General features: G+C 44.6%; 1 protein-coding gene across 4 annotated transcripts in view; it reads right to left on the reverse strand.

Moving 5' to 3' along the window:
• Nucleotides 1–1,257: 1,257 nt before the first annotated feature.
• Nucleotides 1,258–21,251, reverse strand: part of LOC146855889 (protein NEDD1-like) — a 305,997-nt gene continuing 286,003 nt past the window's right edge. For 3 of the 4 annotated variants that reach the window (XM_085650678.1, XM_085650679.1, XM_085650680.1), the window contains exon 13: nucleotides 1,258–1,468. In XM_085650678.1, the coding sequence (XP_085506804.1) occupies nucleotides 1,352–1,468 (117 nt within the window). In that variant the 3' untranslated portion in view covers nucleotides 1,258–1,351. Of the gene's footprint in view, nucleotides 1,469–16,498; nucleotides 16,564–21,251 lie in introns of all 4 variants that reach the window. The other variant, XM_085650682.1, reaches the window with a different exon arrangement.

The raw sequence follows: 21,251 nt of genomic DNA on the forward strand, positions 1-21,251 counted from the left end.
GGGTGAACTATGGAAGTGAAATTGAGAAGGAAGAGGAGAATACGCAGGAAATGGAAAGGAAAAGAAAAAAGGGTGAAGCAGAATAAGGAGAGGAAAAATGAAGTGGTAGAAGGAAGGCATGGATGATACAAACAAAAGGGAATAGGAAGAGAAAGAAGTGACAAACATTGAAGTATGAGATGAGGAAAGAAAAAAGATGAGTGAGAAAGAAGCATAGTCAAGTTATAGATTTGATAGAGAAAGGGTGAAATGAGAGAGAGGATAAGGAGATTAGAGGGAAATTGGAGAGAGAGAAGGGTACGACGCAGATTGCAGAGAGAAGAAACATGATGAGGGAAAAGTGGAAGAGAACAGAAAGGGAGAAAGAAAAGTGGGGGGAAGGAAGGAGGTGCAAAGAGAGATGACAAAGAAAAAAGAGAAGAAGGAGACTAGGCCACACATGAGATAGAGTGGACCTAGAAAGATTTGAGGTAAGGTGTGAGAAGGAGATAGGAGAAGCATGGAGCTAAGAAGTGTGAGGGATGATAGGTAGAATGATTTGGGAACAAAATGCAGTGGTACGAATGGCCAGAGATGCAAGGAGCCCACTGCACCCCTGAATTAGGTGCCTTTTAATACTAACTCAGTGTCAAAGGGTCAATTATGTTTGGTTTGCATTAGGGGCCATGGCACTCTTGCTACACCACTGAATTTGGTAGCTTGCATACTGCACACTGCACATGCTTACATATTCGGTTGTTACTTGTCTTCAGTGCACACAGCCCTGGCCTCAGTCACAGTGCACCTTTATTGACGCACACAGAGAAAAGAAAATAGATGGAACATTGCCCTGCAGACAGAAACACTTTTCCTGAGGTTTGGCTTATTGATCTTACCAATGTGAGTAACGGTGAACCTCATTGAACCTGCTCGCGTTATAAGCCAGAAAGAAGGGCAGCTACTCACACCAAAATCTCCAGTTCAAACCCCAACTCAAGAAGAAAGTACCCATTTCCACCGGCCTCACTTTCTCCCCCTGAAAAACGGTTTCTGCAAGTTCATGCAATAACAAAACAGTTAAAGGTACTTTGCAGAAAATCTCTAGTTCGGAACCTCCGTCATTAAGCACGGAGATAGACCCCTTTATATCGGGATATGAAATAAAGTCTATTCTTGTTTTGACTTTTTCTATTTCCTCTGCTATGGGATCGGCTTAGCCTGCGCTATGTAATAGGAATAACAGACATGCTTTGGGATTCCATGGAATAAAAGAACTCTGGCTCGAAATTCTATTTAAGTAGTTGCATATTTTTTTTATTATTCAACATTGCTACCGCCCTATGTTCGGGTTTTGCATTTTAGTAGTCATTAACTAAATTGAAAATAAAATCGTTTGCAGTTTTCTGTTCTCCTTCTGAAGTATTTCGATTTCGGAGAGCAAACTACAAGAATCTGCTGTGTATGCTTCAAGTAAAATATGAATATCGGTCTGAAAAGGAAAGAAAAGAAAATGTTACTATAATAATTAAAAGATTCATCAAGAAAAATTATATTTGTACTGGCAAAAATGTTTCATAATTTTCAAAGATTAACACAGAGGTTGCCTTCTTTGGTTGCTAGACAAATTATTGTATATTTATAGATTGCTAACAGTGACTTTCTGCAGGCCTTCAGAAGCCATGCTAGAGCAGCATATAAATTGAACTTTCGGATGGCAGAAATGTCATTATGGTGGCAGTTTCCCAGTGACTCTGAAGTCTATTGATTCTAATGATGACGGGGCCGGACTGGGAACCCCAAGCAGCCCTGGTAAATGTTGGCAGACCAGACCCTGTACAATGCAAAGTAAGTGCATTGAGCCAGCCTGATCCTTATTCCTTACTAGGTGGGTTTGGGTGGGTTTGGGGGGGGTTCTCCCCCCCCCCCCAAGAAACTTTGGGCAAACAAGGTGTTTTTTGCAACACCTTTTTCATCATATAGTCAATTGTATTAGCTTTGAAAGCATTGTAAATGATGAACTTTGACTGCACCAGGATTCAATAATCTTTGTTGGGGCTCTTCAATGACTACCCTCACCATCACCCTCCAAAAGCGTCCCTCATCTCTCCATAGCCCGTCACTCACATGCATTTAGTTGATTATATATTGCTTCCCATACCAGTGTAGGGTTTTGGAGCACTTTACATCACACACAGAGACAATCAATCAGACATGTGAAAATCACTGTATGGAGAATGTTACATGAGACAAAGGGATTACCAGATGTAGTATTAATTTTATACATACTCGTAGGTATTTTTTTAAGAGTGCTTGGTCTGGAGAAGCACAAACCCTGGATTTAGAACGTAACAATGGTAAGGGTTGGCTTTACTAATAGGAATTTATTTGTACCCAAACAAACTCTTTTTTGCAAGATTAGGATAATGAAAGACTAAAAAAAAAAACAATTTTATAATGTGTACCATGTAATTTGCTGTAGCTCTTGGATGACACTTCATAGCTCACTGTGCTAGATTATGATTGTAATTTATGAACTGCACAGTAACAAAAGGGCCTCTGTGACAAAAGCAGTAACCTAGTAAGCTAGGTACATAAAAGTGGTTATGTGATCTGCATGGTTCACTCCTTTGCAGCAGGCATGTCAACCCTCCAATGCCTCTCAAGCAGGTGCATTAATCACCAGAGTTATCTTGACACTTATTTCTGCCTGAAAAATACTGGATATACAAGAAACTCTGCAGCGGGTGCTTTCAAACAGCTGCACTGCTACAAAAAGAGCCTCCAGTAACAAAACTTCCACCGACCCTTCCAGCCTCCCGGGGAAAGGCCTGATGCTAGTACAGTCAGTCTGGCCTTGACTGATGATTATTTACATGTCAAAGTTATTTTTATTAAGGGGGTGATCCTTGCCTTTATATACAGATGTCCTGACTTGATGTGGTGATTCCTGGACATATCAATAGGTTTGTCTTGTATATTCACGTAGTCAGCCCTTAATAATGCTAAAAGGCCTGCCATTTATTTATTTAGGTGACTTTATATAGAAAAAACATGAGAAGTTCATTGAAAAAAAACAAAAGCTAAAGTGACATTTATAGTTAGTTAGTTACAAATAAAAATAAACATTAAAGGGTAATGTTACATTATAGTTATGTAGCATAAAAATATCTTACTTTACGCTAAAAAAACTCACATTCACTGCAAAAACAATAGTTAAAGTGACATTTAAAACTAAAAAACATTGGAATTCAACAGTTCTATTTAACTCATTTGACTATTTTATAAAAAATAAAAATAAAAAGTTTATTCACTTTTTCAGAACATTACAGGTCATGTAAACCTTTTATTGATTAAGTATAAGGCACAAGGAAAACAATACCTCAATGAGAGGAATTCATTAAACGTAAGCAATATAGGGTAAAGAAAAATAAAATACAAAGAAAGACAGTGAAGCATCATCACATTGCGTGCAGTGTGATCCGAAAAATGTGTCATAAATTCCCAGAGGATGGAGGGACATTCAAACACAAACACTTAAGTATTGTAGGAGTGACTACAGCAGTTTGTCTTGGAGAACCCAAAACCAACAGAAGGACTAAGGGAGTGGGTGGGGGCACCCCAATCAGCCACCCTAACAAGGTAGGGTTCGTCCCTAAAGCCGCTTAAGTGACCCACCCCCAGTAGGAGATAGAGGAGAGCGGGGGTAATAACCACCCGTCCGATTAATTAGGTCTGATCAGAAGATGATGTGCGGGCAGTAGCAGTCACGTCCTTCAGTGAGATGGTCATTGTCATCCAATTGCTCTAAACTCAATTAACTATAACTCACAACCTTGCCATGCAGTTCTTATGACCTCACATATTAAATCACTCATGAAATGTCCTGACATTCTTGATAACACTGATGACACCTGAAATGGCAACATTAATGACAACACTGTGCATGGAGGGGGGAACGAGTTATATTAACTTCATCTAATTATAGCTGATGAATATGTTTCACACATGTTATAGTTAGGTGGACATTTCACTCGTAAAAAACCAATGAAATTCCCCCGTTAGTTAGTTCAGATAACTATAACTCGCGCCCGCAATCCACTGCTCATGACGTCACATATTACATCACTCATGACATGGTCAGTGGCATCACTCATGACATCACTGATGACATCATCCTTTTGATAGAGTGGCGGTCGCGCGAGTTATAGTTATCTGAACTAACTATAACGGGGGAAATTCATTGGTTTTTTAGGAGTGAAATGTCCACCTAACTATAACATGTGTGAAACCTATGGTTTTTTTAAGTGAATTTGCAAGGTTTTTTAAATGCTAATTCCTAACTATAACGTGTGTGAAAACTATGATTTTTTCAGTGAATTTGTATGGTTTATTAAATGCTAAGTTATGTATTTATTATTATATTTTTTATATATTTATTTTAAAATAAACTACGTATTAATTATTTTAATTTTTTTATTAATGGTTTTTCACCGTGCGCGCACCGTGCGCGCACCCCGCTTGTTTTAAAAAACATTTTTACATGTTTTTTTCTGCCTTCGGGGTCCTTCAGGGACCCCCTGACACAGGCTAGGGGGTCAGGAACTCTCTACCCTGCCCCCTTTTCACGTTCGCCACCTTCCTTTTTCACTCTCTCACTCAAAACAAACAAAATGGCGGCTGACACTTCTTGATTTCGACCGATTCGAACGTTGACTGACATGTAACCACCAATCAGAATTACGCTCGCGCACGTTAGGGTGCGCGCACCGTGCGTGCACGGTGCGCGGCTATAGATATTTATGTACTTTAACTGCAATTTTCTCAGGAACTACTGAACAGATTGACTCCATATATGCAAAAGGCACATCCCTGACCTGAGGACTACCTCTTTGCCAAATTTCAAGTAATTCTGTTCAGCCGTTCGGGCTGTACCTTCGACTAAAGGTCCTTTGGGAAAATGCATGGAGAAAACGCGTTTTGGGACCCCCCTTTTTTCTCGGCCCCCGCTTGACGAATCCCCCCCGAGACATTCAGGGTAGGAGCTGAGCGGAGTGCCCCATTAGTTTTGAAAATTTCGCGAGGATTCGTCAACCGGCGCCAAAGTTATTCAAAATAGAATTTTGAGATTTCCTATGGAAACACGGTCCTAACTATAACTATCTACTGGCCAGTAGATTATATATATATATATATATATATATATATATATATATATATATCCTACTGGCGGTTGCCAATGGGTAGTTATAGAAAGGACTGTTTCCATAGGTAAAGCGTTTTTTGACTTGCCTGTATCTCTGGCACTGGTTGATAAATCTTCATTAAATAAAAAAAAAAAAGTGCCATAGTGAATCTTGTTGCACATGGAAAGTCTTGGAGTGATCCAACAAGCGGGGGCCGAAAAGATGGGGTGTAAAAAGTGCATTTTCCCATGTTAATTCCCACAGGACCTTTGACCACCACTAGAGCCCGAGCCGCTGGACAGAATTACACCAGATTTGGCAGAAAGGTAGTTTTGGCTACGCAGACTCTGCTTTTTTTTGGTGTAAATCTGCTCAGTAGCTGTTGAGAAATTAAAAAAAATTAAGTTAGTGATATCTGTGCCCGTGACGACTTCACAAAAAAATAGCGAGCTCGGACAGGAAATTGCAGAGCTCTGATTGGCTTGCAACACTTCATCCAAATGTTGGCAGTAAACTATGTTTGAAGGCTGTCCCACTGGGTGTGTATGCACCCTGGGAACCATCACCTCTCCCGGGTCTAAACAACAAATTAATTGAGGGGGCCGTGATGCACCCCCACCTCCCTGGGGAAATCCATTCAAATTAAGGGGGGGCAGCACAACCTCTGCCCATGCAGCCTTGGGAGCCACCCTCTCCCCGGGGCCAAGTACCGCAATGGAGGGGGGCAGCGCATCATCCCTCCTGGAGCCATAAATGGCCCTGGGTACATAGGTGTTTGCTGTGGCTTGGCAGGAGCTTTAACCATTGCCGCCAAGTCACAGCAAACAGTATGAAAATGCTCTTGCTTGCTGGAGTGGAGCTTTCGTCTGTTTCCCTGCCCACTCTCAAGCGAGATTGATTGTGCCACCCACATGAGTAGCCTGGAAAGGATGCTTCAGGCCTGCCACCACAGTGCCTGCACGCAGTTTGCACATAGGTACAAACCTATGGTAGGCCCAAGGTACCACCCTAGGCAGGGTGCAGTGTATGTGAAAGCTAGGACATGTACTGGTGTGTGTAACATGTCCTGATAGTGACATACTGTCCTTTTCGTTTTTCACTATTGAAAGGCTATCTTGCCCATAGGACAGAATGCGGAATGCATTGTAAAAGTTTACAAGCATATCTTCCCATAGGGATAAGGTGGAAAATTGGAGTCTGGTATCCCTGGAATCAGAATTTTAAAACACACCTTTTAGTAAGGATGAGTTTTAAAGTCTGTGTTTGCAACTGGCACTTTTATAAAGTGGCTATTTTCTTGTCCAACTTTTCTAAGTGTTTCTGTCTTTTTGTGGATTGACTGTCTTGTTTCAGAGTGACAGAGAAAGAGGATGTACATTTGATGTGGTGTCCTTTTGTGGCGTTTTCAATGTGTTACTGTGAGTGGTGGTACAATTACTTTACACACTGCCTTTGGGATACGCCTGTCTGCTTGGGCCAAGCTACCATGGGGTTGACCAGGGGATTATCTAAAGTGTGTATCCCCTCACCCTGGCTAAAGGAAGGGTACCTATATGGACAAAGGTACACATCCCTGCCAACTAGAGACCCCCATTTCTATCAAATTGTTCGCATTTAGCTTTGAATGGGCAGGGAGTATGCTTTTAAACCAAGCATTTGCAATGCAATCGTTCTCGCCTTTGGGACCTTATATTTATTTAGCTATGCAGCACTTTAGCCTGTGTGCAGAAATAACATTGATGGAAAGTAAGCACCAAACTGTGTGACAAGCCTGGTATGGGAACACATGGAGAGAAATATTGCCTTTCTGCAGGAAATGGTATAGTCCAAAGCTCTGTTTTTAGTATAAAACTAGGGCCCTCAGTTGTCATATCACTGAAAATACATGATTTGAAAAAAATATTATTGTCTACGGGTGCTTGTGGAAGACAATTTCTATGGACTTTAATCTAGAGAATGCTAAAGTGATTCTGGTATTTTACTGACCTCTGCTGGTCGTTTTCATCAAGACAGTTAAATACAGGCAGTTTAACAGAAAAAAAGTCCCTACGCGAAGTCTTAGGGCTGATCTCCAGAGCCCACAAAGTACATATACATTTAATTATATACTAAAGTATATAAGTATATACTAAAGTATATACAAGAGGTCTCGAATGCTCGACCTAAAAAAAAAAAGAGGATAAGTATTGCCGACAGGAGGTCACCTGCTTAGGTCACCTACTGTCGAAGGGGGGGTAGGAGATTAGCTCCTAGGCGAGCAAACACATTCCATGAGGTGCATGAAACAGTCTTTTGGGCAACTAAGGAACTGAGTTTTCCTTTGGCTTCTGTGATATATATATATATATATATAAATAACCTACTGGTGGTCTCCAGTAGGTAGTTATAGTTAGGACCAAGTTTCCAGAGCATTTTTTGTTTTGCTTATAACTTTGGCGTCGTTTGATGAATCTTCATGAAATTTTCCAAACAAATTCTTTGTTCATATCAGCTCCTATGTTAAAAGTTTGGGGGTGATTCGTCAGGGGGGCCGAGAAAAGAGGGGGGTCCCAAAACGTGTTTTCTCCATGCAATTTCCATAGGAAACTTCAGACAAGGCTACAGGTGGAACGGGTGAACGGAATTACCCCAAATTTGGCAGGGAGAAGGGTCTTGGTCTAGAAAGCCCACTTTTGTTTATTTGGTGTAAATCCGTTTAGTAGTTTTGTAGAAGTATCGAAATTTACAGATATCGATATTTGGGAATTCTGCCATCTGATTGGCTGAGGTGTTACGAGCACGAGCTTGCTGCTTATTGGCTGCGAGCGGTGCAAGTGGTTGCAACTAGGAAGTGTTGGCAGCCATTTTGTGATTCTGTTGAAGTGAGTAAGGAGAAAAAAGTGCAAAAAAGTAGGAAAGAGGAGGGTAGGAGCACTGTAACCTCTGTGGGGTGTTTAGGGTGTGCTATACAGGGGTGCAAATCAAATTACTCATCCCTACCGGTCTGAAAGTGCTTCGCTACGGAAATTAAGTGAGGTATTATCTACAGTCTGATGCTAAGGTGAGCTGATGCGGGACTCGGGGATTAAAGCGTGAGCCCAAACTGTGTGTCATATGCTGTGAAGTCATGTGCCCTCTGAGGTTGCACCACACCTGTGGAAGTAGTGTCAGCATGTGTTTATACCTACTAGGACAAACTACTGAACCCTACTGGTCTGAAAGTGCTGGGGAGCGGAAAATATATGAGGTATTGTCTAGAGTCTCATGCTGCTAAGCTGAGCTGCTGCCGGACTCGGGGATGAAAGCGTGAGTCCAAACTGTGTGTCATATGCTGTGAAGTCATGTGGTCTGGCCACTGTGCCACATATGTCCAAGTAGTGTGAGCATGTAGTTATACCTACTCGGAGGAACTTTTGTTTCGAACATTGTAACTTGTGTATGGTGCTTAGGGGGTGTTATACAGGAAGTGCGTAGGTAAATTCGCGCGTATCAAATCAATTCGGTATTTGCAAAGTGCACACTACTCACTTGTACAGGTCTGATGGCACTGGGGGCGTCAGCTGAGCTGCTGCCGGACTCGGGTATAAAGCCGCTGAACTACTGACCCCTACCGGTCTGAAAGTGCGGGGTACGGAAATTAAGTGAGGTATTGCCTAGAGTGTCATGCTGCTAAATGGAGCTGCTGCTGGACTCGGGGATGAAACCGTGAGCCCAAACTGTGTGTCCTATGCTGTGAAGTCATGTGCTCTGGGTGCTGTGCCACACCTGTCCAAGTAGTGTCAGCAATATTTTATATGTAGTAGGAGGAAGTTTTGTTTGGAACACGGTAACTTGTATATGGTGCTTAGGTGGTGTTATACAGGGAGTGCGAAGGTAAATCAATACAATATTTGTAAAGCGCAAACTACTCACCCCTATGGGTCTGAATGCCCTGGAGGCTGGCGTGGAAATTATGTGAGCTATTGCCCAGAGTCACATGGTGCTGAGCTGAGCTGCTGCCGGAGCAGGGGATTAAACCGTAAGCCCTGTGCTCTGAACTCATGTTTTCTGGCCGCTGCGGCACACCTGTTTAAGCAGTGTCAGCATGTGTGCATACGTACTAGGAGGAATTTTTTTTTAAACAGTGTGACGTCTGTAGGGTGATTGAGGGTGCTACAGAGGGAGTGTGAAGTTCAATTCTGACATTTCCAATCAATCCGGTATTTGTAAAGTGCAAACTACTCACTCGTACGGGTCTGCAGGTGCTGGGGGCCGGCGTGGAAATGAAGTGAGTTATTGCCCAGAGTCACATGGTGCTATCCTGAGCTGTCGCTAGAGCCGGTGATCAAAGCCAGAGCTCTGTGCTTCAAAGTCAGATGGTCTGGCCGCGGCACCACAGCTGTGTGGAGAATACATTTTGGCGAGGGTACAGGAGTTGCCGTTACCCGGCCCTAAACTAGCGGGCATAAGCTGTCAGTTATAGGGTGGCTCTAAAAAGAGCCCTCATGTTTATTAGTTGGAGCTACATACAAGTGCGGATTTACAGCTTCAGGTTATTCAGAACAACTCGATTTCCCTGATCTGTGAAGTGTACTCCATCACTTCTGTAGATATCAGCCATATCAAAACGTATGTTGTTGTTGTAGATTGACCCCATTCCATGGTCTCTAAGGTATGCCGACACAGCTTTGTTGACATTCTTCCTAGATTTTTCAATCTGAGGACAAAATTGGTTTGACCATTTCCACTTCTGTCTTCGGTATATATTGGAATATACAAAGACAGTTTGAGGCAAAAGCAACATCAATTGTCGAAAGGTGTCTTTCATTAGCATTTCCAAACCTACACCAGTCAATGTGCCTCGGTCGTTTCCACCACAGTGCACAATCTTGAGGTCAGGGTGTTGGAGAAGCAAACAGGTTTTAACCAAAAGCAACAATTGGTGCCACTTTAATCCTCTCTGTCCAAACCATTTAATGTCCACATTTTGTACACCTAGGTCTAAGTCAATACGTCTCTGTTCTGCATACCTCTTGCACCAGAAAACATAGCTATGTCCTACGATCCACACTAGCATTTTGAAGATATGGCTGGGAAGTATGGATCGATGTCTGTAGCTCATGCAGTCCGTTCATAGAATAAGAGATATGTTTAAAGGTGGGGAACTACCTTTTTTCTCATTCAAAATGATAACTGATTGGTAGATGAAAAGCATTGTTTTTTAAAAGTAGGGTGCACATTCGTTTTGTGGAAAAGCATCTTTGTGATTGGTTAAGAAAAAGCAGTTTAAACGTGGAGTACATATCATAGGATAACATTTGGTCAACTCAACCACACCTGCTACTTGCATTTGGAAGGCACTGTTCGAACTTAAAACAATCGTGAACTTTTAACCCGCACGTGCCATTGAATGTTCGAGAAAATGTTGCAAAAAAATATTGTTAGGTTTAAAAAACTGTTGAACTTTTAACCTGCACATGTTGTAGAATGTTCTAGAAAGTGTGTTGATAGAATACGTTGCACTTCTGACTTCTAAGTGTTCTTGAATATATGAAAAAAACTGTTTATATGGAAAATTCAAAAATAACCAATAAAGAAAAGTTTTGCAATCTAAAAGAATCAAGGAACTATTCTAATTTGTTTTTTACATGTATTTATGTGTGGAATAACAAAATTACAGACACAATAGCACCAGGAAGAGGAACAAGCAAGGTGTGGGGGGACGAGGGGAGATGGGCACAATGGCACACATGCATAATTAAGTACAGCACAACTACAGACAAACCATGGCCAAAATGAAACACACCAACAAGGAGCACAAGTCACACAACCCGCCAACATCACACCACTGAACAAGCCCAGAAGAGAAAAACGCACTGCCTGAAAGGGAGAAGGGTGAACAAAACCTCACAGGAAGGGACATCTCACACACAATGCAGCACACACACATAGGAAGCAGAGCACACCAACATCCAACACAATGTTGTCCAAACACAAACATTCGCACAATCGAACACAGGACACAAATGCACTCGCCTGCGGCGGATAAACATCCAAAAGCGTCAGTACGAAACAGGCATATGAGAATGCATAAGTACAAACCCACAGTCCGGATGGGGTAGCAATTCACGTATGGCAGGCAGCCAGAGAGTCCGCGACACACACATTGGCATACAAATGAAGACACAACACATTTGGAGACAAGTGAAAATGTGGAAACTTTATTAAAAAAAAGTGTGTGTCAGTACAGCCAAGAGTAGTGCCACGATATGCAGACAAATGCAGCAGCATGCCTGAATAAGGAGCATAGGAAAACGTCCATGTTCACCTCGGGGTAGTCCATCGCCAACACACGTCAGTGTCAAGCAGCGTTGGTTGTCCGCCCCTCGGACATGAGTCGACGCCAATGCAGCCATGTCCATTGTCGTCTTGGGATATGTGACCAGATGCACAATGTGCATTGATGCGGCGGGACAAGTGCAATGTGGCAGATCGAGTTGTGGTTGCAGGTACCTTGTCACTCATCCATTAACGCAAGTGCAGCTGTGTAAGCCACTATCTCTAATGAGTGCTGGTTGACCACAATATTTGACATGTCGTCGACGTAATCCATCAGCTGACCAGGACACATGTGCTGATTCCAACCACTGTACCCAATGTGCACCAAAGCAGAATCGGGAAGTGGGTCAGTTTGCTCACTGCATACTACGACACGTGCAATCTCCCAGGCTCAGTTCCCAACATGCATGCCAAACATCCATGCATGCCATAAACAGGCATCACCATGACAATCCTGGTCGTGGGCCAACAGGGGGCGCACACACACGTCGTAATCCATGTCAGCTACCCACACGTTGGAGAGGCACTCGTCCATGCACCACTCGGATAGGCACGTGCGACATTGCAATGCAGGTTGAACGCTGGTGACGTCCGCAATGCAGAAGCTCAGCCGGTAAGTGATCTGCAGCACTGCCAAAGGCAGTGCACCCAGGACATGCAGCAGACGTGCAAGGTATAGGTGGACGTGAATGGAGTCGACCATGTGTTCGGGATGCCCTGCTCTGCGTCAGTGGCTCTGCTTGTAGCTGCACTGGCTTGCCGTGTGCCAGTCTTGTGGATGAAATGGCACAGCTTGGTGCAATGAGCCAGGTCTGTGTGCAATGGGTGCCAGGGAAGGGTTGTGGTGGGAGTACGTTTGAAGGCCAATTCACGCACGCTAACTATGACGAAGGACTTTTGAGTGTGGGATGTGTACTCGTTCTCAAGTCGGGCAGTGTGTAGTGTGGGAGACGGATACAAATATTATCGTATCTGTCAGGGGGGCTAGCCACTTACAAGTTCCTTCTCGGAGCAGCAGATGTGTTAGCGCAAGATAGCTCAGACAAAGAACCTTTCATCCTTACAGTAACTTCTCCAGCTGCATTCATACAGGATGTGTACAAAGGCCGGTCGTGGGTGTTTTGGGATGTCTGCGACCCTGGTGATCATGGATGAGATGCCCAGCACGTGGCACATGGGCGGGATCACTGTGTGTTACGTTGCCAAACAGCTGCTGCTCCCTCCCACGAGCCCCCACACTTTTGTGCGCTGCGCTGTCCCGTGCACTCATACGGCACTCCATTGTAATGCCTATCCGCGCATGTCCTGCGGCATTCCAATCACACCGTGACACTGTCGTTTGGAGGTGGTGCATGCCACTTTACAACATCGACTGCTGCAGCCCTTGTGGCGGCCACACCACAACACAGAGACACACTTACCGCACTTCTTGCAGATGGACATGTGTGAGACACCCAGTTCCCTTTGCCGCTTGTGCATGCAGGAGGATGCATGTGTAGCTACATCTCCAGGCTCACTGCCAACGCTGCGGTGACATGGTAACGTCCGCTGAAGACAGCACACTGTGATGTTGCAGGGCCCGTGCCTATCATGCTATCACAATGATCACACGGACACACTTACTAGATGCAGGTACGGGGGCGTTGGCGGTCCTGGGGTTGTTGCAATGAGTGTTATGGCCCTCATGGGTATCCGTGTATCATGCTCATTGACTCTATGGCACCTGTGGGTGTTCCGGTGTGGTTCTTGGCTGTGTTCCCTTTCATGCTGCAGGTAGTCGTCCTGCTTAACACCAGCAGAAAGCAGGTGTAAAATCTCTGGTGCTAACGCGGCTTATCGCCGGAATATGTTTTGCCTTTCATTGTGAAAGTTGTGATGTGGTTTTTTCGTGTACAGAAAAATAAATGAACTGGGCAGTGTATCCCGTCAAGATCCAGCACCTGACCCACTATTCCCAATCAATATAAATACAATGAGATTTCTTCATTGATTTTGTGTGTACACTGTAAATGCAATTCAAGTGCAATTCAATACAGGATTTTAATATTTAGAATAAATCGCAAAGGTGCACCTCGTGTGTTTTTGCACGGGAACACCTACTCTGCATCTGATTATCAGCACTTTAATGCAACTACAGTTGAGATAAATCTAACACACTATTCAGAAGCTGGTGCAAACTGCAGACATCACCAGTATTTCCACGATAACTGCCCCAAAATTTAACACCATGGTGGACACCACCAAATAACAGTAATAAGAACGAGAAAGAGTCACACAGCACTTAAGTAACAACTAAAAACGTTATTGAATTTTTTTTCCCAAACTTTTTTTTTTACGTAAACGTATATATAAAGGATAAACTAAATTTAACAAAATGAACACAAAACAACAAGGCGGAAGATTCCTGTCGGGACCATGAATGTCAACGACACAGCCTGGAAAATAAAGCACAAAATAAGGACGTGTGTAATGCGCATATCAAAGGAGTGAGACACAGAGAAGGAAAAAAAAGCCAGAGAGAAAAAGAGAGTAAAGGAAAGAAAAGGAGTGAGAAACGGAGAAGGGAGATGGAGAAAGAGAAGGAAAGGAAGGAAGAGAGAGAGAGTGAAGAGAGTAAAGTGAGAGAGAGAGAGAGAGATACTGCCACCCCTGCACATCCATGACCAAATAATTACCTGCTGCCACCGGAGTGTCTAATAGTGGGCACTCCACGTGCCCGTCAAAGCTCCGCGGCCCGGCAGATCTCACAGATGTCGGTGAGTCCGGAGTCATGAATGGTGGAGACCACATCAGCTTCTCCGCGGCCCGGCAGACCTCACACATGTCGCGGAGTCCTGAGTCATTAATGGCGGAGACCACATCAGCTTTTGGTGCCCTAACCCTGTGCAACGCAAGTCAGCGCCACGTGGTGGTAGGCCGCTGACTGCCATACAACTTAGGGTGCGACTTACCCTGTGCAACTCAAGTCCGCGCCACTTGGTTGTAGGCCCCTGACGGCCACATCAGCTTCGGGTGACACTTACCCTGTGCAAGTCTAGTCCATGCCAATTGGTAGTAGACCCCTGATGTCCATACAGCTCAGGGTGCGACTAACCCTCTGAGCAACTTTTCATGGACTCTTTATGATTGAGACCCGTGGAGCGTCTGCCATCCAGTCACCACCGGCAATAAAGGATGTGACGTTGTCGATGCATTATATTTGCATAGTCACATGGCCTGTGATGCATGTGCCTGATGGGTGTGGTGTGTGTGCAAACCTGCCCTCAGGGAGTGGCCGTGACATGTTGACAACTAGACCACTAACCTGCACACCAACAGCGAGTACGCCTGCGACAGGTAGCTATGTGGGGGTGTGAAAACGTGTTTTCTCAATGGATTTTCCATAGGAAACTTTAGACAAGGCTACAGGTCAAACTGCTGAACGGAATTACGCCAAATTTGGTAGGGAGAAAGGTCATGGTCCAGAAAATGCGCTTTCTTGCATCGAGTGAAAATATTAAAAAAAAAGTGCCTGGGGGCAATTTAATATACCGGAGCTCTGTCTGTGCGAGATAACCCTTTCACGCTCCCTCTTCCGAACATCACCACTTCGCAGCTATAGCGTCAGAAACCAGTCCGTCGGCTCGCAGCTCTCTACCTTTGCGAGCTAGTACGCTGCTGTGCCTCTACCTCTGTGAGCTACTACACTGCTGTTCCTTTGGGGGCGGACGGCTCGTATTACTGCGTCTGTGAGTCTACCGGACAGGCCGTTGTTGTCCCTCTGCGAGCCTGGGTGCGAACTGTTCATAAGTCACACTACATAAGCATTGAAAAGCCATTTTGTGATTCAGTCCGCCAGCTGGCATCTGTCCGAGGCATTTCTGAAAACATACCGGAGTTCTTTCTGTGAGAGATACCCCTTTCATGCTGCCTCTCCCCACATAAGCAGGTAACGCACCCTCTTCCCACATTACCAACATACCCCCAACAACCTTCTTGGACCCATAATTGTCCCTGTGCGGTTGGACAAACAGGAATCTTAGTCATGTATAGATTTACATATAAAACATTTTATTTACACAAAACAACAACAAAAAAAACTGAAGGGAGTCTGGTGCTGTGGTCGCTGCCACGAAGTTGGGGTTACTGTCATTCAGGACTCAGGACACAGTTCCACATGTGGGATTGGCTTGTATTGAACAGGGTTAGTGGCACCACGTGTCGCGCCTTGTGTTGTACTGGGTTAGTGGCACCACGTGTTGCCACAATGAAACCAGCAGAAGGTGCCCAGTCCGTTGAAGAACAGAATAGCAAAACAATAGTTATTGTAGAGAAAAACAAGAGATCCTGCAAATAGTTGGGACAACCCCTCACAGGAGGTAGGAGTCCATCAGCCCACCCTTATTGGCGGAGCATCGTCATCTGGTACTCCTGGGAATCACTGTCTAGGCCCGAAATCGCAGATCCCCAAGGACTCTGCCTGGTGCACAGACCAGTGATACCCAGAAAGGAAATACACTCCTGCCAGGGTGTGTGCCCAAGTGGTCGAGGGCTCCAGTGGTGTGCAGTGCAAGAAAGTGATGTGGATTTAAAAATGAATACTTGGTCAAAAAATATGTTTAATGTGAATCAACCAAGTTTCATGTCTAAAAGAACCTATAGTCTGATATATATTTTTACAGGCTAATCTTTGGTTCGTGTGGAAGTGTGGTCGACATGTTTCAGCCGATGCGGTGACTTAACCCGGCTTTCATCAGGACCGAAAGAAAAACAGCTACTGCCAAAATAATTATAAAGTGATAAAACTAAGCCCATGCACCAAATGTGAGTGTGAGGTACCAGCGTGGCAATTGCCACCCTACCAGAAAAGGCTCAAACTTGAGCGTAAGAACAATGTCTTCATTCCTGAAAAAGAATAACAACATGAACCTCATGCTTATCAAAACATAACTACTGATTGCCAAACGGCAGAGCTGATTCAGCATTGCCCAGATTAATAACTAAACTCAAAATGATGCTTTTAAATACACGATTTGTATGGAAAGATGAAAAAGACTCACCCAGCTTTGTGTGGGAGAACAGCCTCACCTCACCCGGCTGACTGCTCGGAGAAGGAGGCACCGCTCTGTTTAGATGTGGAGAAAGAAACCAGACAGATTGCCAATTGATACCCATCTGCTCAAAGCTCAACACACGTATTTTTAAACAAGTTAAAAAAGGGACCAGAATTGATTAAAAAAGTCCAAGACCTCGTGGCTGCCCAAAAGGGTCTATTATTGTTAAGGTGATGTCTCATTAGTACAACCTATCAGACATCCAGTGTGACCAGGGACAGGTATAACTATGAATGATTGTTGTTAGATAGATGAAAAGCTAACTCTAGTCATAGAATCTGTCAACAGGATTCCACCAACCAATTCTGTGTTAAAGAACATAGAACAAGCAGCCTACCAACTTGCCTAACTGGCGATACCTCTGACTAACTAGCAAGCTGTCTAAGAGGTATCCGCAGGAAAGGGAGGATGCTATTTAGTAGCGATCGTGTTTGACGTGCGCGTCTTAGATTGAAATCAGCTGTGTGTTCGCATTAAAGAGACAAGTCCAAAACCTCATGACTATGTCTTGTGTTGTTACGTTAATGTCTCTGTAAAACAACCTATCAGGTATCCAGTATGACCAGGGACAGATATACCTATGAAAGATTGTTGATGGATAGAAGCAAAACTAACTCTGGTAATAGAATCTATCAGCAGTAATCCACCAGCCAATTCAGTGTTAAGGAATATATCCAACGATGGAGTGAGCAACAAAACAAAAACATAAGCAGCCTGCCACCTTACCTGTCCGTCGATACCTCTGACTGACTCGAGAGCTGTTTGGGAGGTATCGGCAGGAAGGGGAGGCTCCTATTAGTAGCGCTCGTGTGGGACGCGAGCGTCTCAGATTGAAATCAGCTGTGTGTTCACGTTTAGGGAAACAGCGTCTGTGCACAGTAGAGCGCATGTGCCTGGGGCGGATGCTGATTAGGTGTAAAACGCGCATGCGTTAGTAATAGACACTACGATGGTGTACCGTGTCAGTGCAAATTTGAGTGTATTACAAATTCGTAAAAAAGGAAGGAGCGAGTCACCACATGATAAAACCGCCAGCGTTTAAGGTGCGGTGTAGGGTATAAATCGCGCCACGAGTGGGGGCCTCGTGTGTCTAGCGCGCATGCGTCGTGGAGTGATGGAATCTATCCGCGCGTGCGCCAGACATCTTCACACACAGGGAAATTGGGAAACCCAATCTTAAGCGCCGATGAATCGGAGCACTCAAGTGTTACTGATCAATGATGTTGGGAAAGGACAAAGTGGTCATGTCATCTGGCGACTTCATCAGGAATTAATTAAATAGTTTGAAGTTTTACGTACTTTGGATCCTAGAAAAGGCACAAGGAGTGGTTGACCCACCAAGACTGTGGGATAATTAATCATGTATAGTCCCTACTGAATTTCATGTAGTGTCAGTGTACCCTAGGCTCCAGAAAAAGATCTCGTGTGAGTACAACAACATCTTCATTATAAATGATGGCCAGAGCGGTCCATTAGTCGGTCCTCTCTAGGAAAGAATATTAAAGAGTGTTCAATTGAACCTTGATGTTTCCAATAAAACTAACCTCACAGTTTGTGACAACAAGGGTTAGGCAGATGGTTACTCCCCTTAGGCGATCGAACCCCCAAATAGTGTGCTGGTCAAAAGGATTGGTCCCTCTAAGACGGTCACACTAAGTCCCCGAATTTGACTGAGGAACACAAATAAGAGTACAAGGACAAAAACTAACGTCACAGTTTGTGACAACTAGGGTTAGAGAGATGGTTACTCCCCTCAGGAGTTCGAGCCCCCAAGTAGTGTGCCGGTCAAAAGGATTAATCCCTCTAAGACGGTCGCACTAGGTCCCCGAATTAGACTGAGGACACAAATAAGCACAGAATCGAGACAGGTGGAACTGAAGCTAAACATATCCGCATGTTGTGGGGTATTGTAATAGCATATGTTCAGTGGACACATAGCGATGTATTTTTGGGAAAAGTGTGACGACTGAACCCTGGAGTACCCACAAGGGTGTAAAGGAGCTTATTCCTCCCACTCAGGAAGACATCTCGTGGTGATAAGGTGACTGAACTAGATACAATTAACTGTAAGACAGTCTGACTGATTCAAGTGTAGACAGAAGCCCACGGTATGTTGTCGTTCAGTCCTTTGGTGTCAGTCTTCAACTTAAAAATCCATTTTTGTTCTTTGAAAAATAAGAACTGGGAGACGTCCGTTATGTGTTGAGGAATAAACGGGCGTTCGAGTACAAGCCACCTAAGTTCCTCAGCCTTATGTTTTTTGGCTAGGAAATGCTCCGTCATCCGAGTGGATTGTCTCATGCAGCGGATGGTACTTTTGTGCTCGCTTATGCGAAGCTTCACTTTACGTGTGGTGTACCCTATATAATGTAGGGTACACGGACACGTGATTCTGTATATTACGCATTCTGAATTACAGTTCGTATGGTTGCGTAATATCCAGGGACGTTCTGTGCCTATGTCCACTGAGGTGGTCTTAATGGTTTGTGGACAAACACTACACGTTCCGCATGGAAAATGGCCACGAACTGGAGGTAGTGACCACAAACTGTTGGTCTCACCTGTGGGATGTGACAGCGGTCTCGTATGGACCAGACTGTCGCGCAAGCTAGGACCCCTCTTAAAGGCAAATAAGGGAGGCGAGATCTTGCCATCCGCTATATTCAATATCTGCCAATGTCTCCGTACTGTTTTCTGTATTTGACTGGACACGGTACAGAAAGTGGTGACAAATGTGAGTCTCTCATTGGTAGTCCTAGCCACGTCAGTGTCCAGTAGGGCATCACGATTATTGTTTGATGCCCGTTTCCAGGCTTTTCGTACCAAACGTTTCGGATATTGTCGTGATTGTAGTTGTGTGGCAAGTGCCTCAGCATGTTTGTCGAACAATTGTCTGGTCGAACAGTTCCTGCGAATCCGCAGAAACTGGCCAACTGGAAGGTTCTCCCGGAGTGCCCTCGGATGATGGCTGTTAAAGGACAACAACGAGTTTCTGGACATAGGTTTCTTATATAGTTCAGAGCTCAGTGTGTTATCGTGAACAAAGATAGCGATATCCAGGAATGCCAACCGATGTTTGTTGTACTCTATGGTGAAACGCAAATACGCGTTCTGTTGGTTTAGCCACGAATGAAAGGCATGAATTTCGTCGCCTGTGCCCCGCCAAACCACCAAAATGTCATCTATGTATCTCTTCCACAGCAACAGATGATGACGGTATGGGTTGCTGTGGTTGAGTACAAAGTCCTGTTCGAATAGATGGACATAGAGGTTGGCGAGGCTAGGCGCGAAAACACTGCCCATCGAAGTACCAGATGTCTGGAGGAAGATCTGATCCTCAAACTTGAAGTAGTTCTCCATCATGGCCAATCTGGCACAATCCATGATAAAAGGCACAGGGGTGATACTGTCCAGAGGACGTGCTTCCAAAAGGCCTCTGATGGCATCAAGGGTCTCTAGCTGCGGAATGCACGTATAAAGTGACTCTACGTCCAGGCTAGCCAAGAGATCGGTGTCAGAGTTGAACTCAACCTCAGGTAAAATTCGTAGAACGTCTGCCGTGTCTTTAAGGTAGGTTGGCATCTCACTGACCATAGGTCGTAAAAAAACGTCTACGAATTTGGACAGAGGTTCTAATAATGAACCGATCCCAGAGATAATGGGACGTCCACGTGTTGCCAGCCTTGCATATGGAAATATGCCTAACTGATCAAAGGGAGTCTGGTGCTGTGGTCGCTGCCACGAAGATGGGGTCACTGCCATTCAGGACTCAGTTCCATGTGGGATCGGCTTATGTTGCACAGGGTTAGTGGCACCACGTGTCGCGGCTTGTGTTGAACAGGGTTAGTGGCACCACATGTCAAAAATCGAATTGCGAGCTCTGTTGCCCGCAGTGTAGACTGTTATTGAGTGTTTGTTTGCTCTTGATGATGAATTTGGTGATTGTACAAAAGCTATAACTGATATAAAAAAAGTTCTTGAAGCAAGGATACTAAAAGGATATTATGTAGGTTTTAAGCCTGTGATAGTTACTTGCCTAGTGGACTCTATAATAAATGAATCAACATGTAATTTTAATTGTGAGCCCTACTGACCGCAGTGGAGGCGTATCATGAAAAGATGAAATATATGTACAGAATACACTGTCGAAGTGTATGAGCCTGTGATGCTGCTTGGTGCGGACGGGCCACACTGGGAGCAATGTCTCTTGCCTACTGCGTCATCTGCAATCACGACTATATCTGAATAGTGAGCCCTGCTGACCACAGTGTAGGTCAGAGGTAGCGGTGAGCAAGGGCCCACAGCCACATGCATAGGTTTGTGGCCCCACCGGCCTGCGTAGTTTAGGTTCAGTGGCACCATGTGTCACGCCTTGTGTTGTACAGGCTTAGTGGCACCATGTGTCGCGTCTTGTGTTGTACAGGCTTAGTGGCACCACGTGTCGCCAGCCTTGCATACGGAAACATGCCTATCTGATCAGAGGTAGTCTGGTACTGTGGTTGCTGCCACTGACTTGGGGCCACTGCTATTCAGGACTCAGGACACAGTTCCACAAGTGGGATTGTTTGGCTTGTGTTGAACAGGGTTAGTGGCACCACGTGTCGCAGACTTGTGGTGAACAGGGTTCGTGGCACCATGTGTTGCGGCTTGAGTTGAATTATGCCGCAATAAGGCCACGTGGCGATGACTTGTGGTGCAG

Source organism: Triturus cristatus, chromosome 4_1 (assembly GCF_964204655.1).
Source record: "Triturus cristatus chromosome 4_1, aTriCri1.1, whole genome shotgun sequence".
NCBI lineage: Eukaryota > Metazoa > Chordata > Amphibia > Caudata > Salamandridae > Triturus > Triturus cristatus.